The sequence below is a fragment of the Mustela lutreola genome, chromosome 8, assembly GCF_030435805.1.
Source record: "Mustela lutreola isolate mMusLut2 chromosome 8, mMusLut2.pri, whole genome shotgun sequence".
NCBI lineage: Eukaryota > Metazoa > Chordata > Mammalia > Carnivora > Mustelidae > Mustela > Mustela lutreola.
In genome coordinates this window covers 6,633,322-6,656,177 of record NC_081297.1, presented here as the reverse complement: position 1 = coordinate 6,656,177, position 22,856 = coordinate 6,633,322, and the positions used below count along the sequence as shown (strand labels likewise).

The 22,856-nt window shown below is 42.5% G+C and overlaps 1 protein-coding gene across 6 annotated transcripts in view; it reads left to right on the top strand.

Annotated features, from left to right (window-relative positions):
* Window positions 1-22,856, top strand: part of PRKCQ (protein kinase C theta) — a 173,643-nt gene that overhangs the window by 39,302 nt on the left and 111,485 nt on the right. For 3 of the 6 annotated variants that reach the window (XM_059183744.1, XM_059183748.1, XM_059183746.1), the window contains 3 exons: window positions 13,443-13,569; window positions 17,583-17,782; window positions 20,599-20,659. In XM_059183744.1, coding sequence (XP_059039727.1) covers window positions 13,452-13,569; window positions 17,583-17,782; window positions 20,599-20,659 — 379 coding nt within the window. In that variant the 5' untranslated portion in view covers window positions 13,443-13,451. Of the gene's footprint in view, window positions 1-8,809; window positions 8,965-12,519; window positions 12,650-13,442; window positions 13,570-17,582; window positions 17,783-20,598; window positions 20,660-22,856 lie in introns of those variants that run through there. The other 3 variants (XM_059183745.1, XM_059183747.1, XM_059183750.1) reach the window with 3 other exon arrangements.

Sequence of the window (22,856 nt, the reverse complement as noted above, 5' to 3'; positions counted from 1 at the left end):
TGGCTTACTGTATCTACGGCTGCTGAAATCCACGAAACCGTCCACATCACAGAAAAATCAGCATGGGCCACGGGTCTCACATGAGGCAGGTTACACAGTCTTTCCCTGCGAGCAGTGCTAATACTCTGTGCTTAGGCTACGTGACTATAGACCCAACCATTTTTCCAGATCATTTTCCTCATTGCACGGCATCCACAACAGTAGAACACAGGCACAGCAGAGGGATAGATGCAGAAGAATCTAGGGGCCCTGAGCCGGAGCAACACTTCTTTCCCTAATTAGACTGGCCACTTTGATCTCTTGCCTTAATTTCTCTGAGCCTTAATCCTCTCATCTCTTATGAGAGAGGACAGACCTCTTGATGACTAAGAGCCCTTTCAGCTTTCAAGAAAAAAAGAACAGATGAACTAATTTGTTCACTGATTTATTCATTCCTAATTGATTTGTCGAAAGACAAATTGTGAGAGTGTAGTTCGTCAGTTACTGCGCTGCTCGTGGTCCCTAGAGGAGAAGGCAGTATGGAAAAGAGAGACCCATTGCCCCAGGCCTGCGCATGCCCTTCTTTCTGTGGGGCTAGAATTCATTACCTGTGGGGAAGAGATGAGAGACGGTGATGGATGGGTTAGGGAAACCCTCAGACTTCACCACATTCATGCGTATAGTTAGAACAGGAATGCTCAAACTTAGCACGGTTAATGCTTTTGTGTGGTGGCTGCCCGGTGCATTACAGGATGTTCAGCCACATCTCTGGCCCCAGCCCACCTGATGTGAGTTGCATCCCTCCATGGTGTTTGTGACAACCAAAGAGGTCTCTAGACATTGCCAAGCATCCCTGAAGGCAGATCAACCTGGTGGAGAACCAGCTTGGAGAACCACCCAAGTCCCCAGCACTGTGCTGGAGACTGAGCAGGTCAAAATGAGGAGGACACGGGCCTGGCCTTGTGGAGCTGACGCTAGTGGGCTCTTCCTCCAACCTCAGTGCCCACCTTGGAAGTGGAAGCCTCCGGATTGCTGAGCCCTGCCCACAGAGTTTCTGATTCAAGTGGAACTGGGTGGGGCTGGGGCATTTGCATTTCTAGAGTTCTCCATGGGTGCTGATGCTCAGTCAGAACCTCTGAGCTAGTGGGTTCCCTTCTTGCCGTTGAGGTGTGTGGCCACTGGCGTTGTGGCTGACAATATGTCCGTTCTCTTCCCATGCGGTACAACTCATGTTCCCTGAGAATCAGAGTGATCTGTGGTTTTTAAAATGAGAAAATGGACCCCAAATGGGCCACTAAGCCTACAATAAATTTGACATGTCGCAGGAAGAAATACAGGTAGAGGATGTCATAACCTAGAATAGTGACAAATGCTGGTCAATGTTATAAGTTAATTTTGACTTCATTCTGAATGAACAGATTAATAGGTCAGACAATGGGCTAGTGTAGGAACCTAAATAGTATCTAATTTCAGTTTCCATGGATTCTGAGCTGTAATTACAAACATGCTTTTACAACCCACTCATTTCTAATTTGGGGACATTTCTCTGTGCAACAAGATGTGGGTGACTCCACGTGTACTCCGATCTACCCAAGATCATCCGACCCTGCTCTGCCTCTTTCTGTTCTTCTCCTGGTCCCCATCCCTGGCCCATCTCACCCCCTTCTCGGCAGCCCTCTTCGTGTGATGGGCAGTAACCCAGAGCAGCAGTGCCTGCCGTGGCTCACACACACAGAGGATTCCCTGGGTGTTATTCTGTACAAAACTCTGAGTTCATCTGTGGACTGAACATCGCTATTTCCGTTTGCTGTGGTGATTCTACCCAATACTGTATTTTCTTTGAAAAGCATCACCCAGGAGGAAGTGGGGTGTGGTATCAGAGCAGCACTGGGAGGGCGGGGTGTTTTGACAATGGTGTACCCAGAAGTGAGAGCCTAAGTTGCCATTTCTTGTCTTTTCAGTCTCTAAGGCAAAGTCCGTATTAGCTGGCCACCTCACTTCACTGACAGGAGAGAAGGATGAGAAAATAGAGTCCAGGCTCTCAAAACCCCCTTCTTGTCTCCAGCATGGTGCTGCTTACACAGCAAGTAGGTTCAGCAGATGCTTATTAATGACCCAAAATGGACCTGCACGTTACTTCTTTCTTCAGCCCATAGTTTAGGTGTACAATATAGTCCATTGAGCAAGTTACCATCATTGGCAACTAATTTTCATCAGGGAGAATTTCTGAGAATCCTCTGCTGGGAGAGTCCTGAGGGAATTCACCAAACTCGACTGGAAGCATTTCCCTTAAGTTAATTCATTTTGGGTGCCTGGGTGGCTCAGTGGGTTAAAGCCTCTGCCTTCGGCTCAGGTCATGATCTCAGGGTCCTGGGATCGAGGCCCGCATCGGGCTCTCTGCTCAGTGGGGAGCCTGCTTCCTCCTCTCTCTCTGCCTGCCTCTCTACCTACTTGTGATCTCTGTCTGTCAAATAAATAAATAAAAATCTTTAAAAAAAAAAAAAAAAGTTAATTCATTTTATCCCCATGACAACTCGACGAGGTAGAGCTATTATTTTCCCTGTGTTACAGATGTGGAAACATAGACACAGAGAAATGAGGTCATTTGTCTCAGACTGTGCAGTTGTAAAAGCTGCATTTTCTTCCACGGCAGTGTCATTGACACACCCGTGAGCTCATCCGGGTGTCTCCATCCTCCGAATCTCCGGCCACGCGAAGGCCAGAGGAAGGTGGACTCTGTGTCTGGGACTTCAGCGTCACCTTCTCAGTCACGGTGCTCACTGACCAGAGTGCCCTGGACCCTGGCTCTTATTTCACACTGCTGGAGGAGGTTGTGTGCTTTTCCTCACGGATGACCTAACTCCCAGTAGGAAACTCTTAACTCTTGTGCATTAGGAAGATTACAGAGTATCCCCCCTCTCCTGAGAGTTCCTGGGTTGACAAAAAGGTAGAATCACAGAGAAAACTGTCTGTCTCCCCAATGTGATTGAGATACAACTGACAGTTTCAATGTGGATACACGTAAGGTATACAGCCCGGGGACTGGAGGTGTCTACACATTGCGGAAATATCAGCATGGCCAAGCTAATGAATGTATTCACTTTGTAGTTACTTTGTTCGTGCCTGTGAATGTGTGTGTGTGTGTGTGTGTGTGTGTGTGTGTGTGTGGCGAAGATTCTCTTTTTTTTTTTTTTTTTTTTTTTTTAATTATCTGTGTGCTTCAGAGATTTGGGCAGGAGAAGGGGAGGAGCCCAGCGTCTGTGAACATTTCTGTTATCTGTGTTGACCATGGAACAGGTAAACTTCTGTAGACATCATTTTGATTTCTTGGTACTATTGTTTTTTTTTTTTAATTTTTTATTTTTTATAAACATATATTTTTTTCCCCAGGGGTACAGGTCTGTGAATCGCCAGGTTTACACACTTCACAGCACTCACCAAAGCACATACCCTCCCCAATGTCCATAATCCCACCCCCTTCTCCCAAACCCCCTCCCCCCAGCAACCCTCAGTTTGTTTTGTGAGATTAAGAGTCACTTATGGTTTGTCTCCCTCCCAATCCCATCTTGTTTCATTGATTCTTCTTCTACCCACTTAAGCCCCCATGTTGCATCACCACTTCCTCATATCAGGGAGATCATATGATAGTTGTCTTTCTCCGCTTGACTTATTTCGCTAAGCATGATACGCTCTAGTTCCATCCATGTTGTCGCAAATGGCAAGATGTCATTTCTTTTGATGGCTGCATAGTATTCCATTGTGTATATATACCACATCTTAGTGATCCTTTCATCTGTTGATGGACATCTAGGTTCTTTCCATAGTTTGGCTATTGTGGACATTGCTGCTATAAACATTCGGGTGCATGTGTCCCTTTGGATCACTACATTTGTATCTTTAGGGTAAATACCCAATAGTGCAATTGCTGGGTCCTAGGGCAGTTCTATTTTCAACATTTTGACGAACCTCCATGCTGTTTTCCAGAGTGGCTGCACCAGCTTGCATTCCCACCAACAGTGTAGGAGGGTTCCCCTTTCTCCGCATCCTCGCCAGCATCTGTCATTTCCTGACTTGTTGATTTTAGCCATTCTGATTGGTGTGAGGTGATATCTCATTGTGGTTTTGATTTGTATTTCCCTGATGCCGAGTGATATGGAGCACTTTTTCATGTGTCTGTTGGCCATCTGGATGTCTTCTTTGCAGAAATGTCTGTTCATGTCCTCTGCCCATTTCTTGATTGGATTATTTGTTCTTTGGGTGTTGAGTTTGCTAAGTTCTTTATAGATTCTGTCAGCTAGATAGCTTATCTAACGAAGATTCTCTTTTAAGAGTAAATATTGATCCAGGGACAGAGCGTACATTAAATTTGCTTCCTTTACGAGGCAGCATCTTTGGGCTCAGGATGTGATTACTCTAACTGTGGTCAGAAAATGGTACCAAGGAGACCCAGTGCCTCGCAACCTGATGCGTTAGTTCCAGACCCTGGCTGTGTAAATCCTCGCTCGTCCCAACCCACCTCCTCCAACCGCATGAACGGCCGGAGCAGGCAGGTGTGGGAGCTCACACTGGCGACATCCCGGGGATGGTCCCCAGCTCAGCAGCGTTGACCTCACTTCCAGGTGACAGCTTCTGTTATTCCAGGAAACCTCAACGCCCATTATAGCACCCACTTTTTCACAGCTGTGGGGTAGAAAGATCATTAAACCACAGGTACCGACAAAGAGAAACGTCAGATTAGTACCTGAAGTAATTAAGCAGGTAGGCAGCATGGAGGCTGCTGGAAAAGCCCGTGTGGGTTGTTGTGATAGTCCTTTCTAATTAGGGGCTGGTAGATCACTCTGTGGGGAAATCTCCATGCTTTCACTTCCTTCCTGAGCTAACCTTAAAAGGCATTTTCTAACACCAAATAATGAACTAGTATGGGTGGAGATGCTTAGCAACGAGGCCTAGAATCCAGGCTCTGCTCTTGACTCACTCTGTGACCCTCCCCAAGCTCCTTACCCCAGCAAGCCTCAGGCTTCTTATCTATAGACTGGAGCTAATTCTACCCACCTCCTCGACTTGTGGAGGAGACTGAGTGATAGAAGCTATGTAGAGCTCTTTACATACATGTGAATTTACACATGCATTGTAGAGGGTCCATAAGTAACCCCTTCAGTGGTTTTGTTGGTGTTTGGAACAAATGGAGAGATAGATCAGAAGTCAGAGAGATGGAAAAAAAATTCAACTGGAGGCTGGTTTGGTGGATATGGCTAAAGTGTTCAAGCAAATGGGCTGGTCTTTGTTCATGTGTCACAGGCACTGCTGGAGGGTGGCTGGCCTCCCAGGGCTGAGGGGGTGGGCCCTACCCTGCTCATGGCAGAGAAGAGTGGAGAAGCATGCTGGGAGTCAGCAAATGCCCCCCAAAAGAAAGGAGAGTCTGGGCGTGGCAGATGCAGTTTGTTCTTCTAAAACTTACCCATCAGATAAATCATTCCTCTTTCTGTGGTGAACAGGGAGAGATTTCTAAATGAGGCAGTCTGTGAGTGAGGTTCCCCACCCCCCGGCATGAGAAGGATTGGGGGGTGGCAGTTGTGCATGGGCGGGGAGGACAGAACATTCCAAACGGAGGGACTGGGATGATGGTCAGCAAGCAGAGAAGCTCAGATGTGTTCAGAAGCGCGCTGAGTGGGGAGGGCCAGTGGGAGCCAAAGTGTGGAGGCTCTGAGATAACAGGTTAAGAAGCCATGATTTAATTCAGCAAGGGCTGGGACAGTTTTCTTGAGTATTGGTATGATTTGATCAGAGCTATGCTTCATTGGACGATCTGTTTATGTCACACATTTAAATTAGCGTCAGAATAGTAACAATGTCACCCTGGGTGTTTTGTTTTCTATGTTTCAATATATATATTTTTTTTTGTTTCTACGTTATTTTTGGTGATATTTGTTATATTCTGCTGGGGCTGACGTTACAGAACACCGCAAACGGGGAGGCTCTCATAGTTTGGGAGGCCGGACGTCTGAGGTCAAGGTACCCTCAGAGCTGGTTTTGGTGAGAGCTCTCTTCCCACAGGTTGACAGCACCTTCCCACCGTGTCCTCACATCATGAAGAGAGAGAATGAAGTAAGACAACAGAGACTTCTGGTGTCTCTTCTTCTTGCGAGGACTTATAGGTCTTATAAGGACCCTATCGGATTAGGGTCCCAACCTTACGACCTCATTGAACCCTAGTTACCTCCTTAAACACCCTAACTCCAAATATAGTCACATGGGGGCCCAGAGTCTCAATGTGTGAATTTGTGGGGGACACAGCTCAGTCCCTAACAGTTGGTGGGGGATGTCTTGTTAGTATTTTCAGGTAGAAGCACAGTACAAGTTCTATCAACAAATTCCCTTCCTTATTACTACTTCTAATGGTTGAATGTTGGGCTTACATTCTTTGATCATTATAACACATGCTGTAGGGGTTGTTTTAAAATATTAAATATATAATATTAAAATATTATAATATATAATATTAAAATAATTAAATTAATATTAAAATATGTAATATTAGAATATTATAATATGCTTTTTTCATGCTTTTTAAATTCTCTTTTGAGCCCATATTTGCAGACAAGAAGCTAATACTTAATAGGGTTACTTTTATTATACTACTTTGTAGGATACAAAGTATTCTGTGTCTTCGCAGCAGCTAAAACACTTTTTTGATCATTCACTATTTGCCATCTTTCTTCTCTGCCCATTGCAAGGCACTCACCTTAATTTATACGTTATTTTCTCCAATAGTCACTTTTACCCAAGAAACCTATCTGTAAAGACATGTAAAAGCTACAGATGTTACTTAATTTGCCTACATTTGCCTGATGTTTTTAATTTCCCAAACTTTGGCTGAGCTGACCCACTTGGACGCCATTGAACACATTTTGTCTCTCATTCCTGGGTTGACTGTTGATTGGTGTTCCCTCTTCTATAAGTCTGAGGTTTTGATATTTCTCTGAGACTCCCCCTCTGTCTCTGAGACATCTCCTGCTAAATTATAGCAATACGAACACTGTCCACTCTTTTGTTTTGAAAGTCTTGGTATTTTTTTAGCTGATGAGAGCATATAGATCTTCTGTTGCTTTCTATTTCTTTGGAACTTCTCTTCCTCAGGTTTTGTTATGTGGTGGCCATGCTTAACATTACTGTGAAAGCATTTGGCAGATTTGAATGGTGATAGGTGAGTCACCCTGGGGAAGTAGGCGAGTCAGCACCCAGGCAGTCAAGACCAGAATTCTCAGCTCAGCACTTAAGGATGTATGACCTTAAGCACGCTTCTGAGCCATTATACTTGGCCATCTCCCCGTGTCATAGCCACTTGCTAAAGACAAATGAGATCACACTTAAAGGTGAAAACATTGAGTCATAAGAGTAAAGATTCTCTGCAAATTTAAAGTGTGTATTATGATGATATTTCGCAGCTGAGATAGCAAAAGCACAGAAGATTGGATGGGCAGACAGACAGTCCATCATGATAAGGGCCAGCATCGAGATGACTCTATCAGACGGTAGTAAGTGCTCTTGGAGAGATACATGTGGGGTTTTATGGGAGCTCAGTGGCAGAGCACAGAGAGAGACCACATAATTCAGCTCAGATAGGCTTCTAAAAGACTATTTCTACTCTCTTCCTGCCCTTTTTTGGTACAAACTAATAAAGTCAGTAAAGTCCATTGGAAAATATATCAGAGTTGCAGTAATAATAATAACTAACATTTTTAAGTTTACCCCGTGCCAGTCCCGTTCTAAGCATCTCCCTGTATTTGCCCATTCTGTCTGCATAGCCCTTTGAGACAAGTAATGGCACTATGACCACTTTCCAAACAAAAGGACAGGCTTAGGGAGGCTAAATAATTCCTGCATTTGAGCTCATAATGGCATTGGTTCTTTGTAACAATGCCTGGGATGTTTCCCTTGTAGTGACTTCCTCTACTACTGCCTGCTGCCTCATTGGACCACACTATACCCTTGCAGGTAAAAGAAATGCATAAAGATTAAGAGATTATTTCAAAAGCCTTCCTTTTGAAAATTAAGTTACTTAGCAAAATTGCATCGAGCATCTATTACATGTCAGACAGAAGGATCAGCCCTGGAGATGTGTGGATGATTGAGGCTCGATCCCTGCTCTCAGAGCTCACAGACCTATTTGGGAAGACAAATATGAACCAGTAGATTGAATAAAATATTTTAGGGAAATCTGGCTGTGTGGGACCAGCACTGGATCTCCTCCACAATTCCACGAAGCCGACTGAAATGTCCAAAGCAACGTGTTACTAGAGAAAACCCTTGATCACCGTTTGGGTCTCGTAAGTGAGGCACCCACTTGCACTCACTCTGGAGGGGTTTTGCTAGATACTTTGCAGATGAAACCAGTGCGACTTCTATGGTTTGAGTGATATCCCTCTTTTGAGGGTCCGTGGTACCTTAAGAATTATGCAGGAGAAATCCTGGTGGGGCTGTTCTATGTCTTCCTGATTTGGAGGCTGGAAATAGGAGACAGAGAGAATTTGAGTTATAGGACCTGCCCCACTCAGAAATGGAAAAGAGCAAGCCAGCCGGGGCAAATGAGCATGGCCAGTGCTGTCTCAGCCATGCCCAGGAAACTGTGGGGGACCTGGAGGGCCGAGTGGGTTCCAGCAGGATGTGCTGGAGGGAGGGTGATGGGGGTAGAGGGAAGAGAGGCTCCAAAGAGAAGGTGGGGACTGAGCAGGAACTTGAAAGGTGAGGAAGTGGGGGTGGGGGGGCGAGAGGATGGAGTGAAATAGGAAGGCATTCCGGGGGGAGGGAACAGTGTTCCTAAAAGCCCAGAGCTGGGAAACAGCTTGACACATTGGAGAAACTGTAATAGTTCTGCACAGTCCTAAGTAAGATTTTTGGGGCTGCAGCTTAGAGACGTGCCTGGGAGTGAGACTTGCCAAGACTGGGTAGAGGGACAGGTCAGCTGCTGCGAGACGGGAAACCCAGGTAAGGGGAGGGGAGCAGGAAGGAACAAAGCCAATGGGCTCTGGAGCACGAGGGGAGATGCGACCTCTGCGTGTGGAGCGGAGAGCCGTGGTACCCGCCGCTGAGCTGGTAAAATAGAAGGGGCAGGTTTGAAAGGCTGGACAGAGTTCTGCCTGGACCTGGCAGGTTGAGGGTCCTCAGGAGCTGTCCAGAAGGGAACGGAATGTGTGATTGTGTCGTTCAGAAGAGAGGTCTGTAGAGCGACCGGACTGCTGCACTGTCCAGAACAGCCTGGCCGGTCCGTCCTGTACACACATGTCTGTTGCAAAGGAGGAGATGACCACGAACGGCCAGCAGAGAGGTCGCTCATGAAATCTGCATTCCACAGAGAGACTAGGGAAGGCATCTCTGGCGGATGTCATTCCAGTACATGTAGTATTATACACAGCAATTCCCCTTTCTATCTGAGCACACAGGGAAATCTCTGTTCTCCCTTAACCTCGAGCTCTGAGCACACAAGACCAGCCCACACAAATATTCCATGTTAATTTCACCTTTATATGCTTATTACAGATCTTTTAGGCTCTCTCTATATACATATATGCACCTACATATACTGTACATACAGGTGTGCCTGTGTTTCACAGGATTGTGGAAACTGCCGCTCACAACAGCATTATATCATAGTGTATGATTCGTGTTGTCCTTGCCAGTGTAGGTAAGAGCATTTCAAAAATATTTGCTAATTTCATGGGTAAAAAATATTATTGTGTTGTATTTTATAAGTATTTTAACTTATTTTATTATTATAGTTTACATCAAGAGTTGAGTATTAATGGATCCCCAAAGAAAATGCATTATCAAATTCTAATATTATTTTTTCTCTGCTATTTGCTCCAAAATGCAAAAATTTTCCAGAGAGCTTAAATAGCAGAGTAAAAGCTATTTATTTTTCTTAAGGCTCTGACATTTTCCCTTTGGTAAATTGAAGCTACTCTTGATTACTTTAGATTTTAATATTTTATTATATGAATTTCTAGTTTCCTAATGTATATTCATTCATCTGTACCTAATGTGCATTTTATCTATATAACCTCTGAATTTATAGTCCTTGCCTTGAAATGTCAATAGCATATCTTAAAATTTTGGTCTTTAAATGATCATATGGCAAAATTGATGGTTGTTTTTGCTGTATGACTCTGTGAATTTAAATCTAGATTTCTGTGATTACTACCACTTCATCTTCTCTCCAAAGCTTGTTTATGCTGTCTCTCTATAATACCCTGTCCCCTGTTCCCCTGTCCAAACCACTGCTAACCATTGTTTTCTCCAAGGAGTTCTGTTTTTTCAAGAATGTTATATAAACCCAATTATATAGTATCTTGTTTTTTTTTTAAAGATTTATTTATATATGAGAGAGAAAGAGAGGGCAGGAGAGAGTCTCAAGCAGAGTTTCCACTGAGCGCAGAGCCCCGTACGGATCAGCCCCATGACCCTCAGATCACGATCTGAGCCAAAAGCAAGAGTTAGGCGTTTAACCAACGGAGCCACCCAGGTGTCCCATATCTTGTTTTATTTTGAATTTCTTAAATTGCTCACAAGGCCGAACATTTTCCCATAGACCTAGTTATAATTATGGTTTGTTTTGTTTTGTTGGGTTTTTTGGTTTTGTTTTTAGTCTTTCATGCAGTTTGTGTCATTGCCACTTAATTACTTGGGTCATGGGCCGTTTTCGTTTGGTTTGCTTTTACAGATTTACGTACACTTATTATGTCAGAATGATGTTTAGTTACTGTCCGTTGTATTTACCGTGGATATTTTCCCTGCTAAGTCTTTGCCTTTAGGTTTTATTGTTTTCTTTAAATGTGTAAGACTTACAAATAGCAATACCACTTGATCTAGTAATATTGACTAGTGATCTAGTCTGATGCAGTATTCCTAAATTTTTTTAAAAAATTATAAAAAGGTCCTTATCACAGCGTTATTTCTATCATGGAAGATCTGGAAGCCATCTAAATATGTAACTGTAAGACATTGGTAAACCAGATCATGGAGCTGCCCCTCACTAGAAAGTCATGCAAGAATTAAAAGGATGCTTGCAAAATGTCACAGCAACTTGGACAGTTTTTATGGTAAAACGTTAAAAATAAAAAGCCAGATGTAATCCCATAAACATAGTATGAGCTTAGCATGTAGAACAAAATCAAAATAATAATAGTGATTTGCTTTTGCTGGTGGAACTAGAGGAGACTTTTTACCAATTTTGTGTATTTTCTTTATTTTTCATAATGATCACGTTGCTGTTACAGGAGGGGAAAAAGTTCTAAGTAGCTCAGTAGTAAAATGCTTCCTTTTGTCTTAAAAACACACTCCTGAGCGAACAATGTGTTAGGTTCAGCACACAGATGCCAATTCTGTCTTCTCGATGTCAAAATGTCAGATCCCGTCACGGTGACTGGACCTGTTAAAAGTGAATCAGTGGCTTGGCTATTGAATGGGTGCATGCATTGGAGAAGCCGGCAGAATGCTCATCCGTGAGGGGCTAGGGAAGCCAATCTGGACTGCTAGAGGGATAGGAAGTCGGCTAATGTCTAATCAAGACGTGCTGGGGGAGAGAGGCTTCCTCTGCGACTCTGTCACACTGTACCAGAAACCCTGGTCACCCCAGAGGTTTCACTCTGCTCCCCAGACAGACTTTCCCAGGTGCATGTTGAGCTCTGCTGCTGCTGCTGCTGCTGCTGCTAATTCTGAAGCCAGCCTGGAAATAGCAGAGTGACACAGCTGTCACTAAAGGTCACCATGGTTGTGACTCAGGCTTCATGAGTCCCTGATCCCTCCAGATTCAAATCCAAATTAATTACTCACCTTTACTCATGTTGAGGAAATCTTTAGAGTATCCACACATGGTAACCACTCTTGTAGATGAGGATAGTTCTTGGCAAACTTTCCTGATCAATGCAGAATTACAGATTTATCCAGAAGACCTACATGACCCAGGAAAGAGGGTTGTCAAGGCAGGTTTCTCCAGAGAGCTCTTAATCGTTAGCTCAGCTCCTGTCCAAGAATCCTAAACTCAGAGCATGAGGGAGGCCCCTAAAGACACATCTAGAAGTCATCTAGCAGCTGTTCAACGTTTGACTTATACAGAATGTGTTTCAGAGACTGAGATCACCTGATGAATACAGTGATTCTACCAGCACCTCCTTTAATTAAACCTGCCAAGCTGTGGGAAATTGAGACTTCCTTAGAATTCACAAAGTTAAGAGCAGTTATCAGGAGCCCCTAAACTGTCTCTGTAGGTTCAAAACATGCCCAAAGACCACCATCATTTCAGAGAACGAGCAGTCTTTAATGGCTCTGCCAGATCTGGGATGATGGGCCCCAGATTTCCAGTGAAGCCGTTGGTGCTCCCATGCGGGCTCTTATTCTGAGGAGCTGCCTTTCTTCATACGAAGGTCAAGAGGACAGCTCCTGCTTTGTTCTTCTTACGTTCTGCTTACTTGAGACTGACAGAAAATTAGGGAGGAGAAAACAGTTCAAGAAGAGAGGAGAAGCCAAGAAGTAAAGTAACTTTTTCACCGAGCACCAGAGAATGTTTTCAGATTAATAGGACCTCATGGAAAAGTAGGTTTTAAAAAAAAAGAAGAAGAAGAAGAAAGAAAGAAAGTGGAGACTTGGGGGCGGGGGAGAGTGGAGGTTGGTTGAGGTAAGTGGTCACAGAAGGGTGAGGAGGGACCAGCAGATGAAACATCAGACTAGAGCCCTAGAACGTGTTAGCCGGCGTTATGATGGTGTTCTCCTGTATCTCCAGATACATGTGATTATTGGTATACTTTATCTTTAGATGATAAAGCATGACTTTATGGTGGGCAATGACTTGGGGTTTTTTAAGTGATTTATAAAGTTCAAAGACTCATTCTCTATATAGGTAGATGTGTGTGCGTATGTACATGCATATATACACCTACACAGGACTCTGAAGAAGGTAGACCTTTCTGAAATGTCTGAAGTAAACAGAGTCCAGTTGCTAAATGCCCAGAGCCAAGTGCGTCATGTACATAAATAGCCCGTATAAGAATTCTGTGGTGTCATATTTAACTGTTGCGACTAAAATAGACTCACCCTTTCTAAACTCATGTTCTTGTTATTGTGGTTTGTTTCTTGGGTACTTACTTGAAGAGTAGAAGAAATAAAATATCAGAAAATGTTTGCCTCTCTCTGCAACTATTAGATGTAACTCCATTACATTCGGAGTGGAATTACAGTTCTGATGGGGTCGAATAGGCAGATGTCCGGAAAACCTCTTTCCGTAGCAAGTCAGTCTGTGGTTTGGGGTGAGCCCAGGAATGTCCTTTGTCGAAGGGGAAGTAAAAGCATTTGTTCAGATGGATAGCTGAACCATTTGAGCTTCTGGGCTGCTGGTGATAAAGCACTGGGTACATGGAAATGGGACACCAAAATAACTTTTTGTATGGCGTTTGTCTTTTGCCATTTTGCAGGGAGCAATCATGTCACCATTTCTTCGAATTGGTTTGTCCAACTTCGACTGTGGGTCCTGCCAGGCATGTCAAGGAGAGGCTGTTAACCCTTACTGTGCTGTGCTTGTCAAAGAATATGTAGAATCAGGTAAGCTGCTCGAGCCGGTGTTCTAGGTGGGGGAGGAGGAACGTCCTGCTGTGAACTATGAGGCAAGACCTTCCAGGAACTTAGAGCCATCTGGTTCAGTCTAATTTTACAGTTCAGGAAACTGATGCCCAGCCCAGCCAAGTACTTCCTCAAGGGCGTAGGAGCTAGTGACAGACTTGGAAGGAGACCCAGGTCTCCTACCTCGTGTTCCATTTCCCTGTGCCATTTTTCTACATAAGCAAAAGGAACACAGGAAAGGAGAAATGATTCGAGGAGGTAATGGGGCCGAGAGACTCTACTGGTAAACTCACGTGGAACAGGGGAGCCCATCATGTTAACCCTGGTTGTTTCCCATGATTACAGATAGGGTAAGTCTTCATAATCTGACAATTAAGCCTAAAGATAGCTTATTCCTTCTTTGGGCTAAGCTTAGATAAATGTTAAAAGAATATGTAATTAGCCATTAGAATCCAGATTTCAGAAAACTTATATCTTTACAAAACCCTGGATAGCTGAAAGAATGATCATGTTTTATCAAATGTAAATATTTACAGGCAGTTCACGGTAAGGGGGAATGTGTAACAGATCCCAAGATTCATTGTGTGGGTTTAGATCCTTCAATTAAAGTAATCCTGTTCTGCCTAAAACCTCTCCACGGAAGTTTACATCCTACCTCTTTCCCCGTTTCGCCACTTTTCTCTATTTCCCTACATACCTCTCTTGTTTTAGCAGACACATTGTAGAGACATGTGATTAACGCCAGTGCAGATTCGTAGTAACTCTAGGAGCCATTCCACTTGCCTTACAGAGAAAGTCTTTATGGAGTGGGAGATAAAAGCGCCCTTTCCTTAGAGCTTCTGTTCTAGCGGAGTAAGAGAGGCATTGGGCAAACTGGAATATTTGGAATAATGGTAAATACCGGGCAGCAAACCCAAGCAGGGCAGAGTGGAGAGCGAAGGCTTGGGGACAGAGAGATGTGTGTTATTTCGTATAGGGTAGTCCTTAAAATGCCTCTTAATGGAGTGGCAGTTACGGATGGAGGAGGAACCCAGTTCAGCAGTTGAGAACCTCCAATGAGGTGTTTCCAGCTCAGAATCTTGGGTTTCCAGATCCTACCAAGCTAGCTTTTTCCTCTCTTGCAAGATTTGTGCTTGATGATCGACTCCACCCCTCTAGCCAGTGCGAGAGCATCAAAGCTGAAGAGAAGGTCTGAATCATCCTGATTTCCCTTCTGCCTGGATTTCTCTCCCGTTTCATTAAAAGTGAGAATGGCACTTGCTCCCAATCTAAAACCTTTCAAATGTCACAGAAACCTTTGAAGTGTAAAATGTCTTGAGTTTTTCAAAGCCGCTTTCGACTTAATGGGTCTCCTGGATCCCGTTCTCCATAAGCACAGGGCTTCACTGACATTTGCCTCCCAAGAGCCTTTTTAAATTTCTTCTTCTTCTTCTGGCCTTGCCTTTGAACTTGGTCTGATCAGCCATGTGGATCAAGGGACCTTGTCAGAAAGGAAGACTCTGTTTTTCCAAAAGGTTAGCCTGCGGAGTTCGGAGGTTTTGGCTTTTGATTCTGTTTTGGTTTGTTCTGAAAAGGAACCACTCTGCACATCAAAGTTCAAGTATTACTTCAGTAGAGTTTATTTATTTATTTATTTTAGATTTCTTAATTTGATTATAGTTGACACACAGTGTTCTATTCTTTTCAGATGTGATGTACACGTTACACTGTGCCCACCATGAGCAGACCTACCATCTGTCACCAGTCAGCGCTGCTACAGTACTGTTGGCTAAATTCCCTGTGCTGTAACTTTCATCCCTATGACTTATTCCCTCCAGAACTGGAAGCCTGGACCCCTCACTCCCCTTCACCCATTTTTCCCATTCCCCGCTGCGCTCCTCTAGAAACCATCAGTTTGTTCTCCATATTTATAGATTCATTCTGCTTTTTGTGTATTTATTAATTTGGTTTTCTTAGATCCTACATATGAGTAAGAAATCATGGGGTATTTTTCTTTTTTTAATTTGCTTTATTTTACTTATCCTAATACTCTCTAGACATTCTGTTGTTGCAGGTGGCAGGATCTCATCCTTCATAGGGCCACATATGCTCTCCCATTAGGTATACATCTTATACATTTGTGTTTCGTTGGACACTTAGGTTGTTTCCATATCTGGGCTATTGTAGATAATGTTGCAATAAACATAGAGGCCCATGTTTTTGTTCTCTTTGGGTAAATACCCAGCAGTGGAAGTACCGGGTCATATGGTAGTTCTATTTTTAAGTTTTGAGAAGCCTCCATCCTATTTTCCACAGGGGCTGCCCCAATATTTAAAAGTGTATCCATCTTGGAAGTCTTAGATTGCATTTTCCATGATGAGTCAATAGAACAGGGACCAACAGGGCAGAATTGTTGTCAGTCTGGGAGTCTGGGAGGCTCTGGAAATGGTAAAACTCACTGAAAGTCATTAGGATCCCAATTTCTGATCCTCTTTTTAGGTGATTACAAACCTCATGAATGAGATGAGAAGAGCCTCAACACAGATCTCTCTGCCCCTTGCAGGGTGGTGGAGAAAGTTTACAGCTGAGGAGTTATGAGAAGGAGGGGCTTCCCGTCTGTGGAAGTAGCGTGTTACTGTGGTCATTAGAATTGCCATTTGTATTTTTTTTAAAGTCCAGTCTCCAGTTAAATCTTTTCAAGCAAGCCATCAAAACCTTCCCCTTCCTCTTCCACTTTGGACCTTGTCAGAGTTTATCCCTTTCAGAGCCAGGTTTATGGAAAATTAGAAGTTTCTGTTTATTCAAGTGCTCATACACATCCCAAAGGACAATTCAGCAGATGATAGGCATGTGTTCTGCTTTGCCATCGTGTATCAGAGAGAAGGGGCCATCAGGAGTCTGAACTGCTTTGTTTCCTTGCTTAAACGGATTTTTCCTTTTGGCTTTCCCAACATCTCCGAATTGCTAAATCTGCCACTTAGTGTGCTTATCAAAAGAAACCAACTCTCAAATACAGCTGCAGTTTGCTGTTCCTGAAATGATTAAAGAATAAACACTACAGAAAATCTAGTGGGGATGAAAGATATGCCCCTCTCCCTTAATCACACTAACAGACTCTTTCCCAATCTCTTGGTGGTTCCGGAGAGGTTTTCCTACCCTTTTTCACCCCGACCACAGTTCTTGTCATCAGCCACCTCCAGATCTCTCTCCTGCCTGCCCTTTTTCTCATCTGTAGGTCCACAGCCTGCTTCCCTGATCCCACGGACTGAGACCACTGCCTCTCTGAGTTACGTGTTAGTTTTTGCATAGGGTGCATGGTGCATGTAAAATGTATCGTCCCTTGAGAATTAGAGAAAGAAATAATGGCTCATTATGCTTTAAGGGTTTTTACCTCACATTGCATTTATGTCAAATGAAAAATTTTTAAAGGTCTTTTTAAGGAGCACTTACTGTAAGCTTTAAATTATGCCGTAGCGTCTGTCAGATGAACACACAGTAGTTTTCTATCAACTCTTTTAAACTAGATGACAGTGACATTAATTAGTTGTGTGTTCACCCTTTGTAGATCATTAGAGGAAAGTCCCAGAAGGCATAAAAGTGTATGATGTAGAGGATGGGACCTGGGTCATTCTAACCTCCTGAATATAGCAAGCTTGGCCCCTGATTGTCTATTTGCTCGAAGTAAAGCAACTGACTGTTGAATAGGAAAAGAACGTCGGCAGTCCAAGACATTATCATATATTTGCTGCTTAAATGACCAGATTGACTTACAAGTTTCAGTGTATCACCTTGTGTATCAAGGTGATCTCTCCTATACTGATACAGTGTATCACTCATATAGACCTTGGGACTTTCTCATTCTGTCCTATATCGTCTCTAATTGTTTAACGTGTTACTTTTGACTTCCCAATGGAATTATATATCCAGAGGACAGAGGGGGCAGATGCCACTGTGAAGTTGAATTATTTCCCAGAGTTGGCTAAAGGGGTAATGAGAACATTTCTTTCTGTTCCTAGAGAATGGGCAAATGTATATCCAGAAAAAGCCAACTATGTACCCGCCCTGGGACAGCACTTTTGACGCCCACATCAACAAGGGAAGAGTAATGCAGATCATTGTGAAGGGCAAGAACATGGACCTGATATCTGAAACTACCGTGGAGCTCTCCTCTCTGGCGGAGCGATGCCGGAAGAACAACGGGAAGGCAGAGATATGGGTAAATATCCAGGCTGTGAGCTCCTTTTAAAGTGTTCCCACCACTAAGTGGTAAGCATCATGCTTGCTGAAGACAGAGCAGAGTTTCTGTGTCATCCTGAAATTATGACACACTCGTCTTAGGTAAACAGATTCCCTGCCACTTACTCACTGATGAAACTTGATCATGACGATGACTGTTCTTGTGGACTGTGAAACATACAGACATATTCAAATATCTAGACTCCTGTGTAAGGTGAGAAAGGTCTCTTGGGCTATGAAGAGTTGTTATTGATCTATAAGTGTAAAATAAGCTCAGAAATATCGCAGATTCCCCTTAATTTGGGAACCTAGCTGTTGACTATTTGTTGAGGTATCTATCTATGCGATCTCTTGATAAGATGTCTTAGATAAGGTGAAAGATAAGGGAAAAGACCAGCAAAGATCTCTGTGAGGTTTGGTCTTCCCTCTCCACACTTTGTCAATCCTTGTCAATTTTTTTTTTAGCCGTAACTGTTCATTTAGTTCACTTTGTACTAAACACATTGTGTGTGTACATCACACACAATCCATGTTGCTGCCCTAAGTTTTTGAAAATTTAGGTTATAACTGTTTGGGTAGTGAATGTTTAGAAATGTTAAAGGAAAGAGTGAAATATGAAAGCGTAAAAATTCTCATGAAGATTTCTGGGGTGCACACAATGAAAAAACAAAGCAACCACAAACACTAGTAAAAACTGTTTTTAAATGATCTGAAACTCAGAAAATGTTTTCAAATGCTCTATCATTTATGCAAAAGGAGAGAATCTTACCTTTTCACTTCTCGTTTCCTATAACTCAAACTTCTAAGAACTCCACTCAGAAGATTTTGAAGTTGCTGGTTTCAAAATGGGAATGACAGAAACCTAACAACTAGAATTCTGTGTCAGTTTTCTATTTTTAACCTTAAAAAAAAAAAAGTACTTTCTGAGAGAGTATATATTTATCCACATCTTTGCTGGTGATACTAAAGTAATCGTACTTTCTGAGAGAGTATATATTTATCCACATCTTTGCTGGTGATACTAAAGTAATCTTTGAAGATAAACATATACCAAGATTTTTTTTCTTTTAAGTCCCCATGCTCGGATATGTTTAGTAAATGTAGGCCAGCGGTATCTGTGGAGCGCTTCTGTGTCTGGTTGGAGAAATGATCCTGGAAATAGATCTCTGTTTGGGGGTGCTGCTTAGGCAGGCAGAAGAGGCTGGGTAACTGAATATCATCACAGGGGCGGGCTTAATGTGGAAGGGTCTGCACACGAGGGAGGGGAGCATGAGACGCCAGTCAGCTCAGGGCCTGAAGGAGGGCCAACACCTCGCTCAGCTAGGAGAAGAGCTTAATTAGACCAAATGTTACCCACTTTTCACTCATCCCCATTTGTCTTCTGCTTTCTGCCTCATTTTTAAAAAAGAGTCACCAAATCCCCAATTTTTTAAAGTAGCACGCTCTTTGGGGTGCCTGGCTGGCTCAGTCCGTGGAGCGTGTAACTCTGGATGCCGGGGTTGGGAGTTCAAGCCCACTCTGGGTGTAGAGATCACCCAAAAATAAAGTCTTTAAAATGAACAAACAAAAATGAACAGAAAAGTAGCATGCTGTTGGATTTCCTTCTCCATTAACAAACGGATAACTAATTTTTAAATTATTTGGCTAGGCTCCCCTGACAAGCAGGTTGGTTTTTTATTTATAGCTCTTAAAGTTGTGTTTGATTTCTTGCTTAGGTGTCTCCTGATTTTATTCCTTTTGAAGTTTTGATTGATTGATTAATTGATTGATTGTATTCTATGGTATTTAAAGCCATAAGCACTTGGTGGCCTTCAGATTCTTATTTTACTTAAGCAACCTTTTTACATTTTGTAGCTTTTTTCCCCAAGAATGTTCCCTAGTTTACTTTCATTTATAGTGTCTAAGGGCCAACAGGGTGCTTTGGACTTTGATTTCCCTTTGCTCTATTGAAATCCACTTTCTTAGAAATAATTTCTCTATCTAAAAAAATATCCACAGAGGAAGGAAGGGAAAAGAGAATGGAAAGAAATCAAAGAGGGAGACAAACCTTGAGAGACTCTGGACTCTGGGAAACAAACTGAGGGTTGCAGAACGGAGGGGTGTGGGGAGATGGATTTGTCAGTTTCCCCCTTGTCACATCACATGATAACCTGAAGCCTCCCTTCCGTGCTACTCTGCTCTGCTCCCTTCTATGTAATGATACTGGAATGTGTATTTTTGTCCATTTTTAGACCAATCTAATCAGAATTTCCCATGGTAGATTATCTAGCACTTTCCCAAGGACAGTTTCCTTACCAAAGAAAAACACAGCTCCCACTTCATACCCTGGTTAACCTAGAGGCATGTGGGTAGGCACCCTCAGAGCAGAATCCATCTTGCCTTCTAGAAGACCTGCTGTTGCCCCCAGTTACCTGGTCCCAGTGTCCGGGATCCTTTTGTTGTGATGAAGATCTGAACCTGCCTTACTCACAACCGTGCAGATGAGAGCCAGCACAGGGCAAGAATAGCAGATGGAAACCGTTTTAGAATTTTGTTTCTTCCTCATGGAACTTTTGATCTCCAAGTAAAATTAATGAGCTGCTGAGGTGTTTTAATTTAAAAAAAAAAAAAAGGTTGATTGCATGGATGGTGCACTATTTTGATGGTAACTGGTATGAGTAAAAAGTTAGGAGGAGGCAGTCTTGGGTTCTACATTGGAAATGTCCTGCCGCCACCACACTCACCAGTTGTGTCATTAAACGTAGAGCTTGTTTCGCATTCTCACTGATATTTCCTTTTTTCCTTTCTTTCAATCAGTTAGAGCTGAAACCTCAAGGTCGAATGCTAATGAATGCAAGATACTTTCTGGAAATGAGTGGTAAGTGACATTTGGTCTTGTTTGGGGGTGAGGAGGGCGTGTCCTTTCTCCTTCTGTACAACCTGTTTGACTTTTGCAATAGCAGAGAAAATCATTAGGAGAAAAGGAAACACAGGAAGTTTTCTCAAAAGTTTTCAGTGGTGTTCAAATATTGTTGAAAATTTACTCTCTGGGCCAGAGAAATGTAGAAATCGAAAACATTTATAGCATTAGTTTCTCAATAGTGTGAACTCATGTGCCCAGTGCTTTTAGAGTCAGTCTTTATTTTAGTTTGGAAATGTCACGTAAATACAAAAGGCTCTGTTGACACGTGATTCTATGAGTATTAAATAAGAGATCACGCTGTCAGTAAAATACAAAATGAATAGGAAACGGGCAAGTATTTCTCATAATGCTAGTAGCAAAATAATAATGCTTCAAGTTAGCCACCTCAAATCCTTTTAGGAACGGAAGGAAAACATGCTTTGCTAAGGAGCGTCATTTCCACATCACGCACAGACATGGGTCACAGAGGTGACGCTTAGGAGCAGGGCTTTTGGTGCCTGTGACAGTCTGTCCATTCCTTCTGTTGCATTTGTGCTCTGTCATCAAAGTGCCATGCAAACAAATCAAATGCTGCTACTCCTGAAATCCTAAACCTCAGGATGGATATATGTACTTATTGATCATAAACTGATTTTATTTTTTCCTAAATTAGTTTAACTACCAAGAGACAAATTTTAGTTTAGAGATTTATGGTGCTTTCTGGGATTTGGCTTAACATATCCAGTGTCTTTGGGCCCAGGTTCAAACAAATGCATTGCGGGGGGGTGGGAAAAAGATATTATGAGATTATCAGGGAATCTTGAACTCTCACCAGGTGTTTGGTGATATGGAGGCATTGTTATTAGTTTTCTAGGTGGGGTGATGGTATTGTGGTTCTGTTTCCTAAAATGGGTCCTCATCTTTAAAAGACATACTAAGGGGCACCTGGGTGGCCCCGTGGGTTAAAGCTTCTGCTTTCAGCTCAGGTCATGATCCCAGGGTCCTAGGATCGAGCCCCAAATTGGGCTCTCTGCTCAGCGGGGAGCCTGCTTCCGCCTCTCTCTCTGCCTGCCTCTCTGCCTACTTGTGATCACTGTCAAATAAATAAATTAATCTTTAAAAAAAAAGAGAGGGAGACATACTAAAATGTTTATAGATAACACAACACCAGGCATTTGCTTCAAAATAACCCATTGGTATGTGGGTGTGGATCACAGATAGCATGTTTTGGAAAATAGTGGCCTTAGACCGATCATTATTGAAACTGGATGATCTATACTGGGAAATTGATTACAGTGTTTGCTCAGCTTTTGTATGGATTAAAAAATTCCCATAATAAAGCTTTTTTTTTCTTTAAGAAGAAAAGGATCCCTAAAGAGGTAGCAGTACAATATGAAATTTTCTTTTATCTCGTGGAGGCTCTAGGTACATAGAATGTGGCATTGTGCCATTTTTTAAAAGATTTTTTTATTTATTGGAGAGAGAGAGAGACTGTTCACAAGCAGGCGGAGTGGCAGAGGGAGAAGGAGGAGGAGGCTCCCCTCTGACCAGAGAGCCCGACACAGGACTTGATCCCCACACCCTGGTATCCTGACTTGAGCCAAAGGCAAACATTCAACTGACAGCCACCCAGGTGCCCCAGCATTGTACTACTTCAGGGTTGGCCACATGGTAGAGTGGTTGTAGGAGCTGAATAACTGGGTTAAGTGTTTCGGGTAAATGGTTCAAAGAACACTGCTTTGAAAAACAAATTCATGGATATTTATCCTATTGCTTCGAAACTTAATTTTCTCTTAGAATGAGAGATAACATTCAGGTGACCCCAAAACAATGATATTTCACAGATAGTAATTACCCAAACCCAGGACTTTTTTTTTTTAAAGATAAAATTTTGTCATGTTTAAAATTTTTGTATCTAGACCCAGATTGAGACTCTGTTTCTAAAGTTTTATATATCTAAAGGCTTTAATTTTTAACAAACAATATTTTGGACTAGCCTAACTAGAAAACTCTTTATTGATGATAAGAACTATAAGATATCATTCTATTTTAAGAATATTTTATATATATATATCTATATATATATAATATTCTTTTTAATAGAATATTAATAGAATATTTTAATAGAATAGAATAAATAAAATAGAATATATATATATATATATATATATAT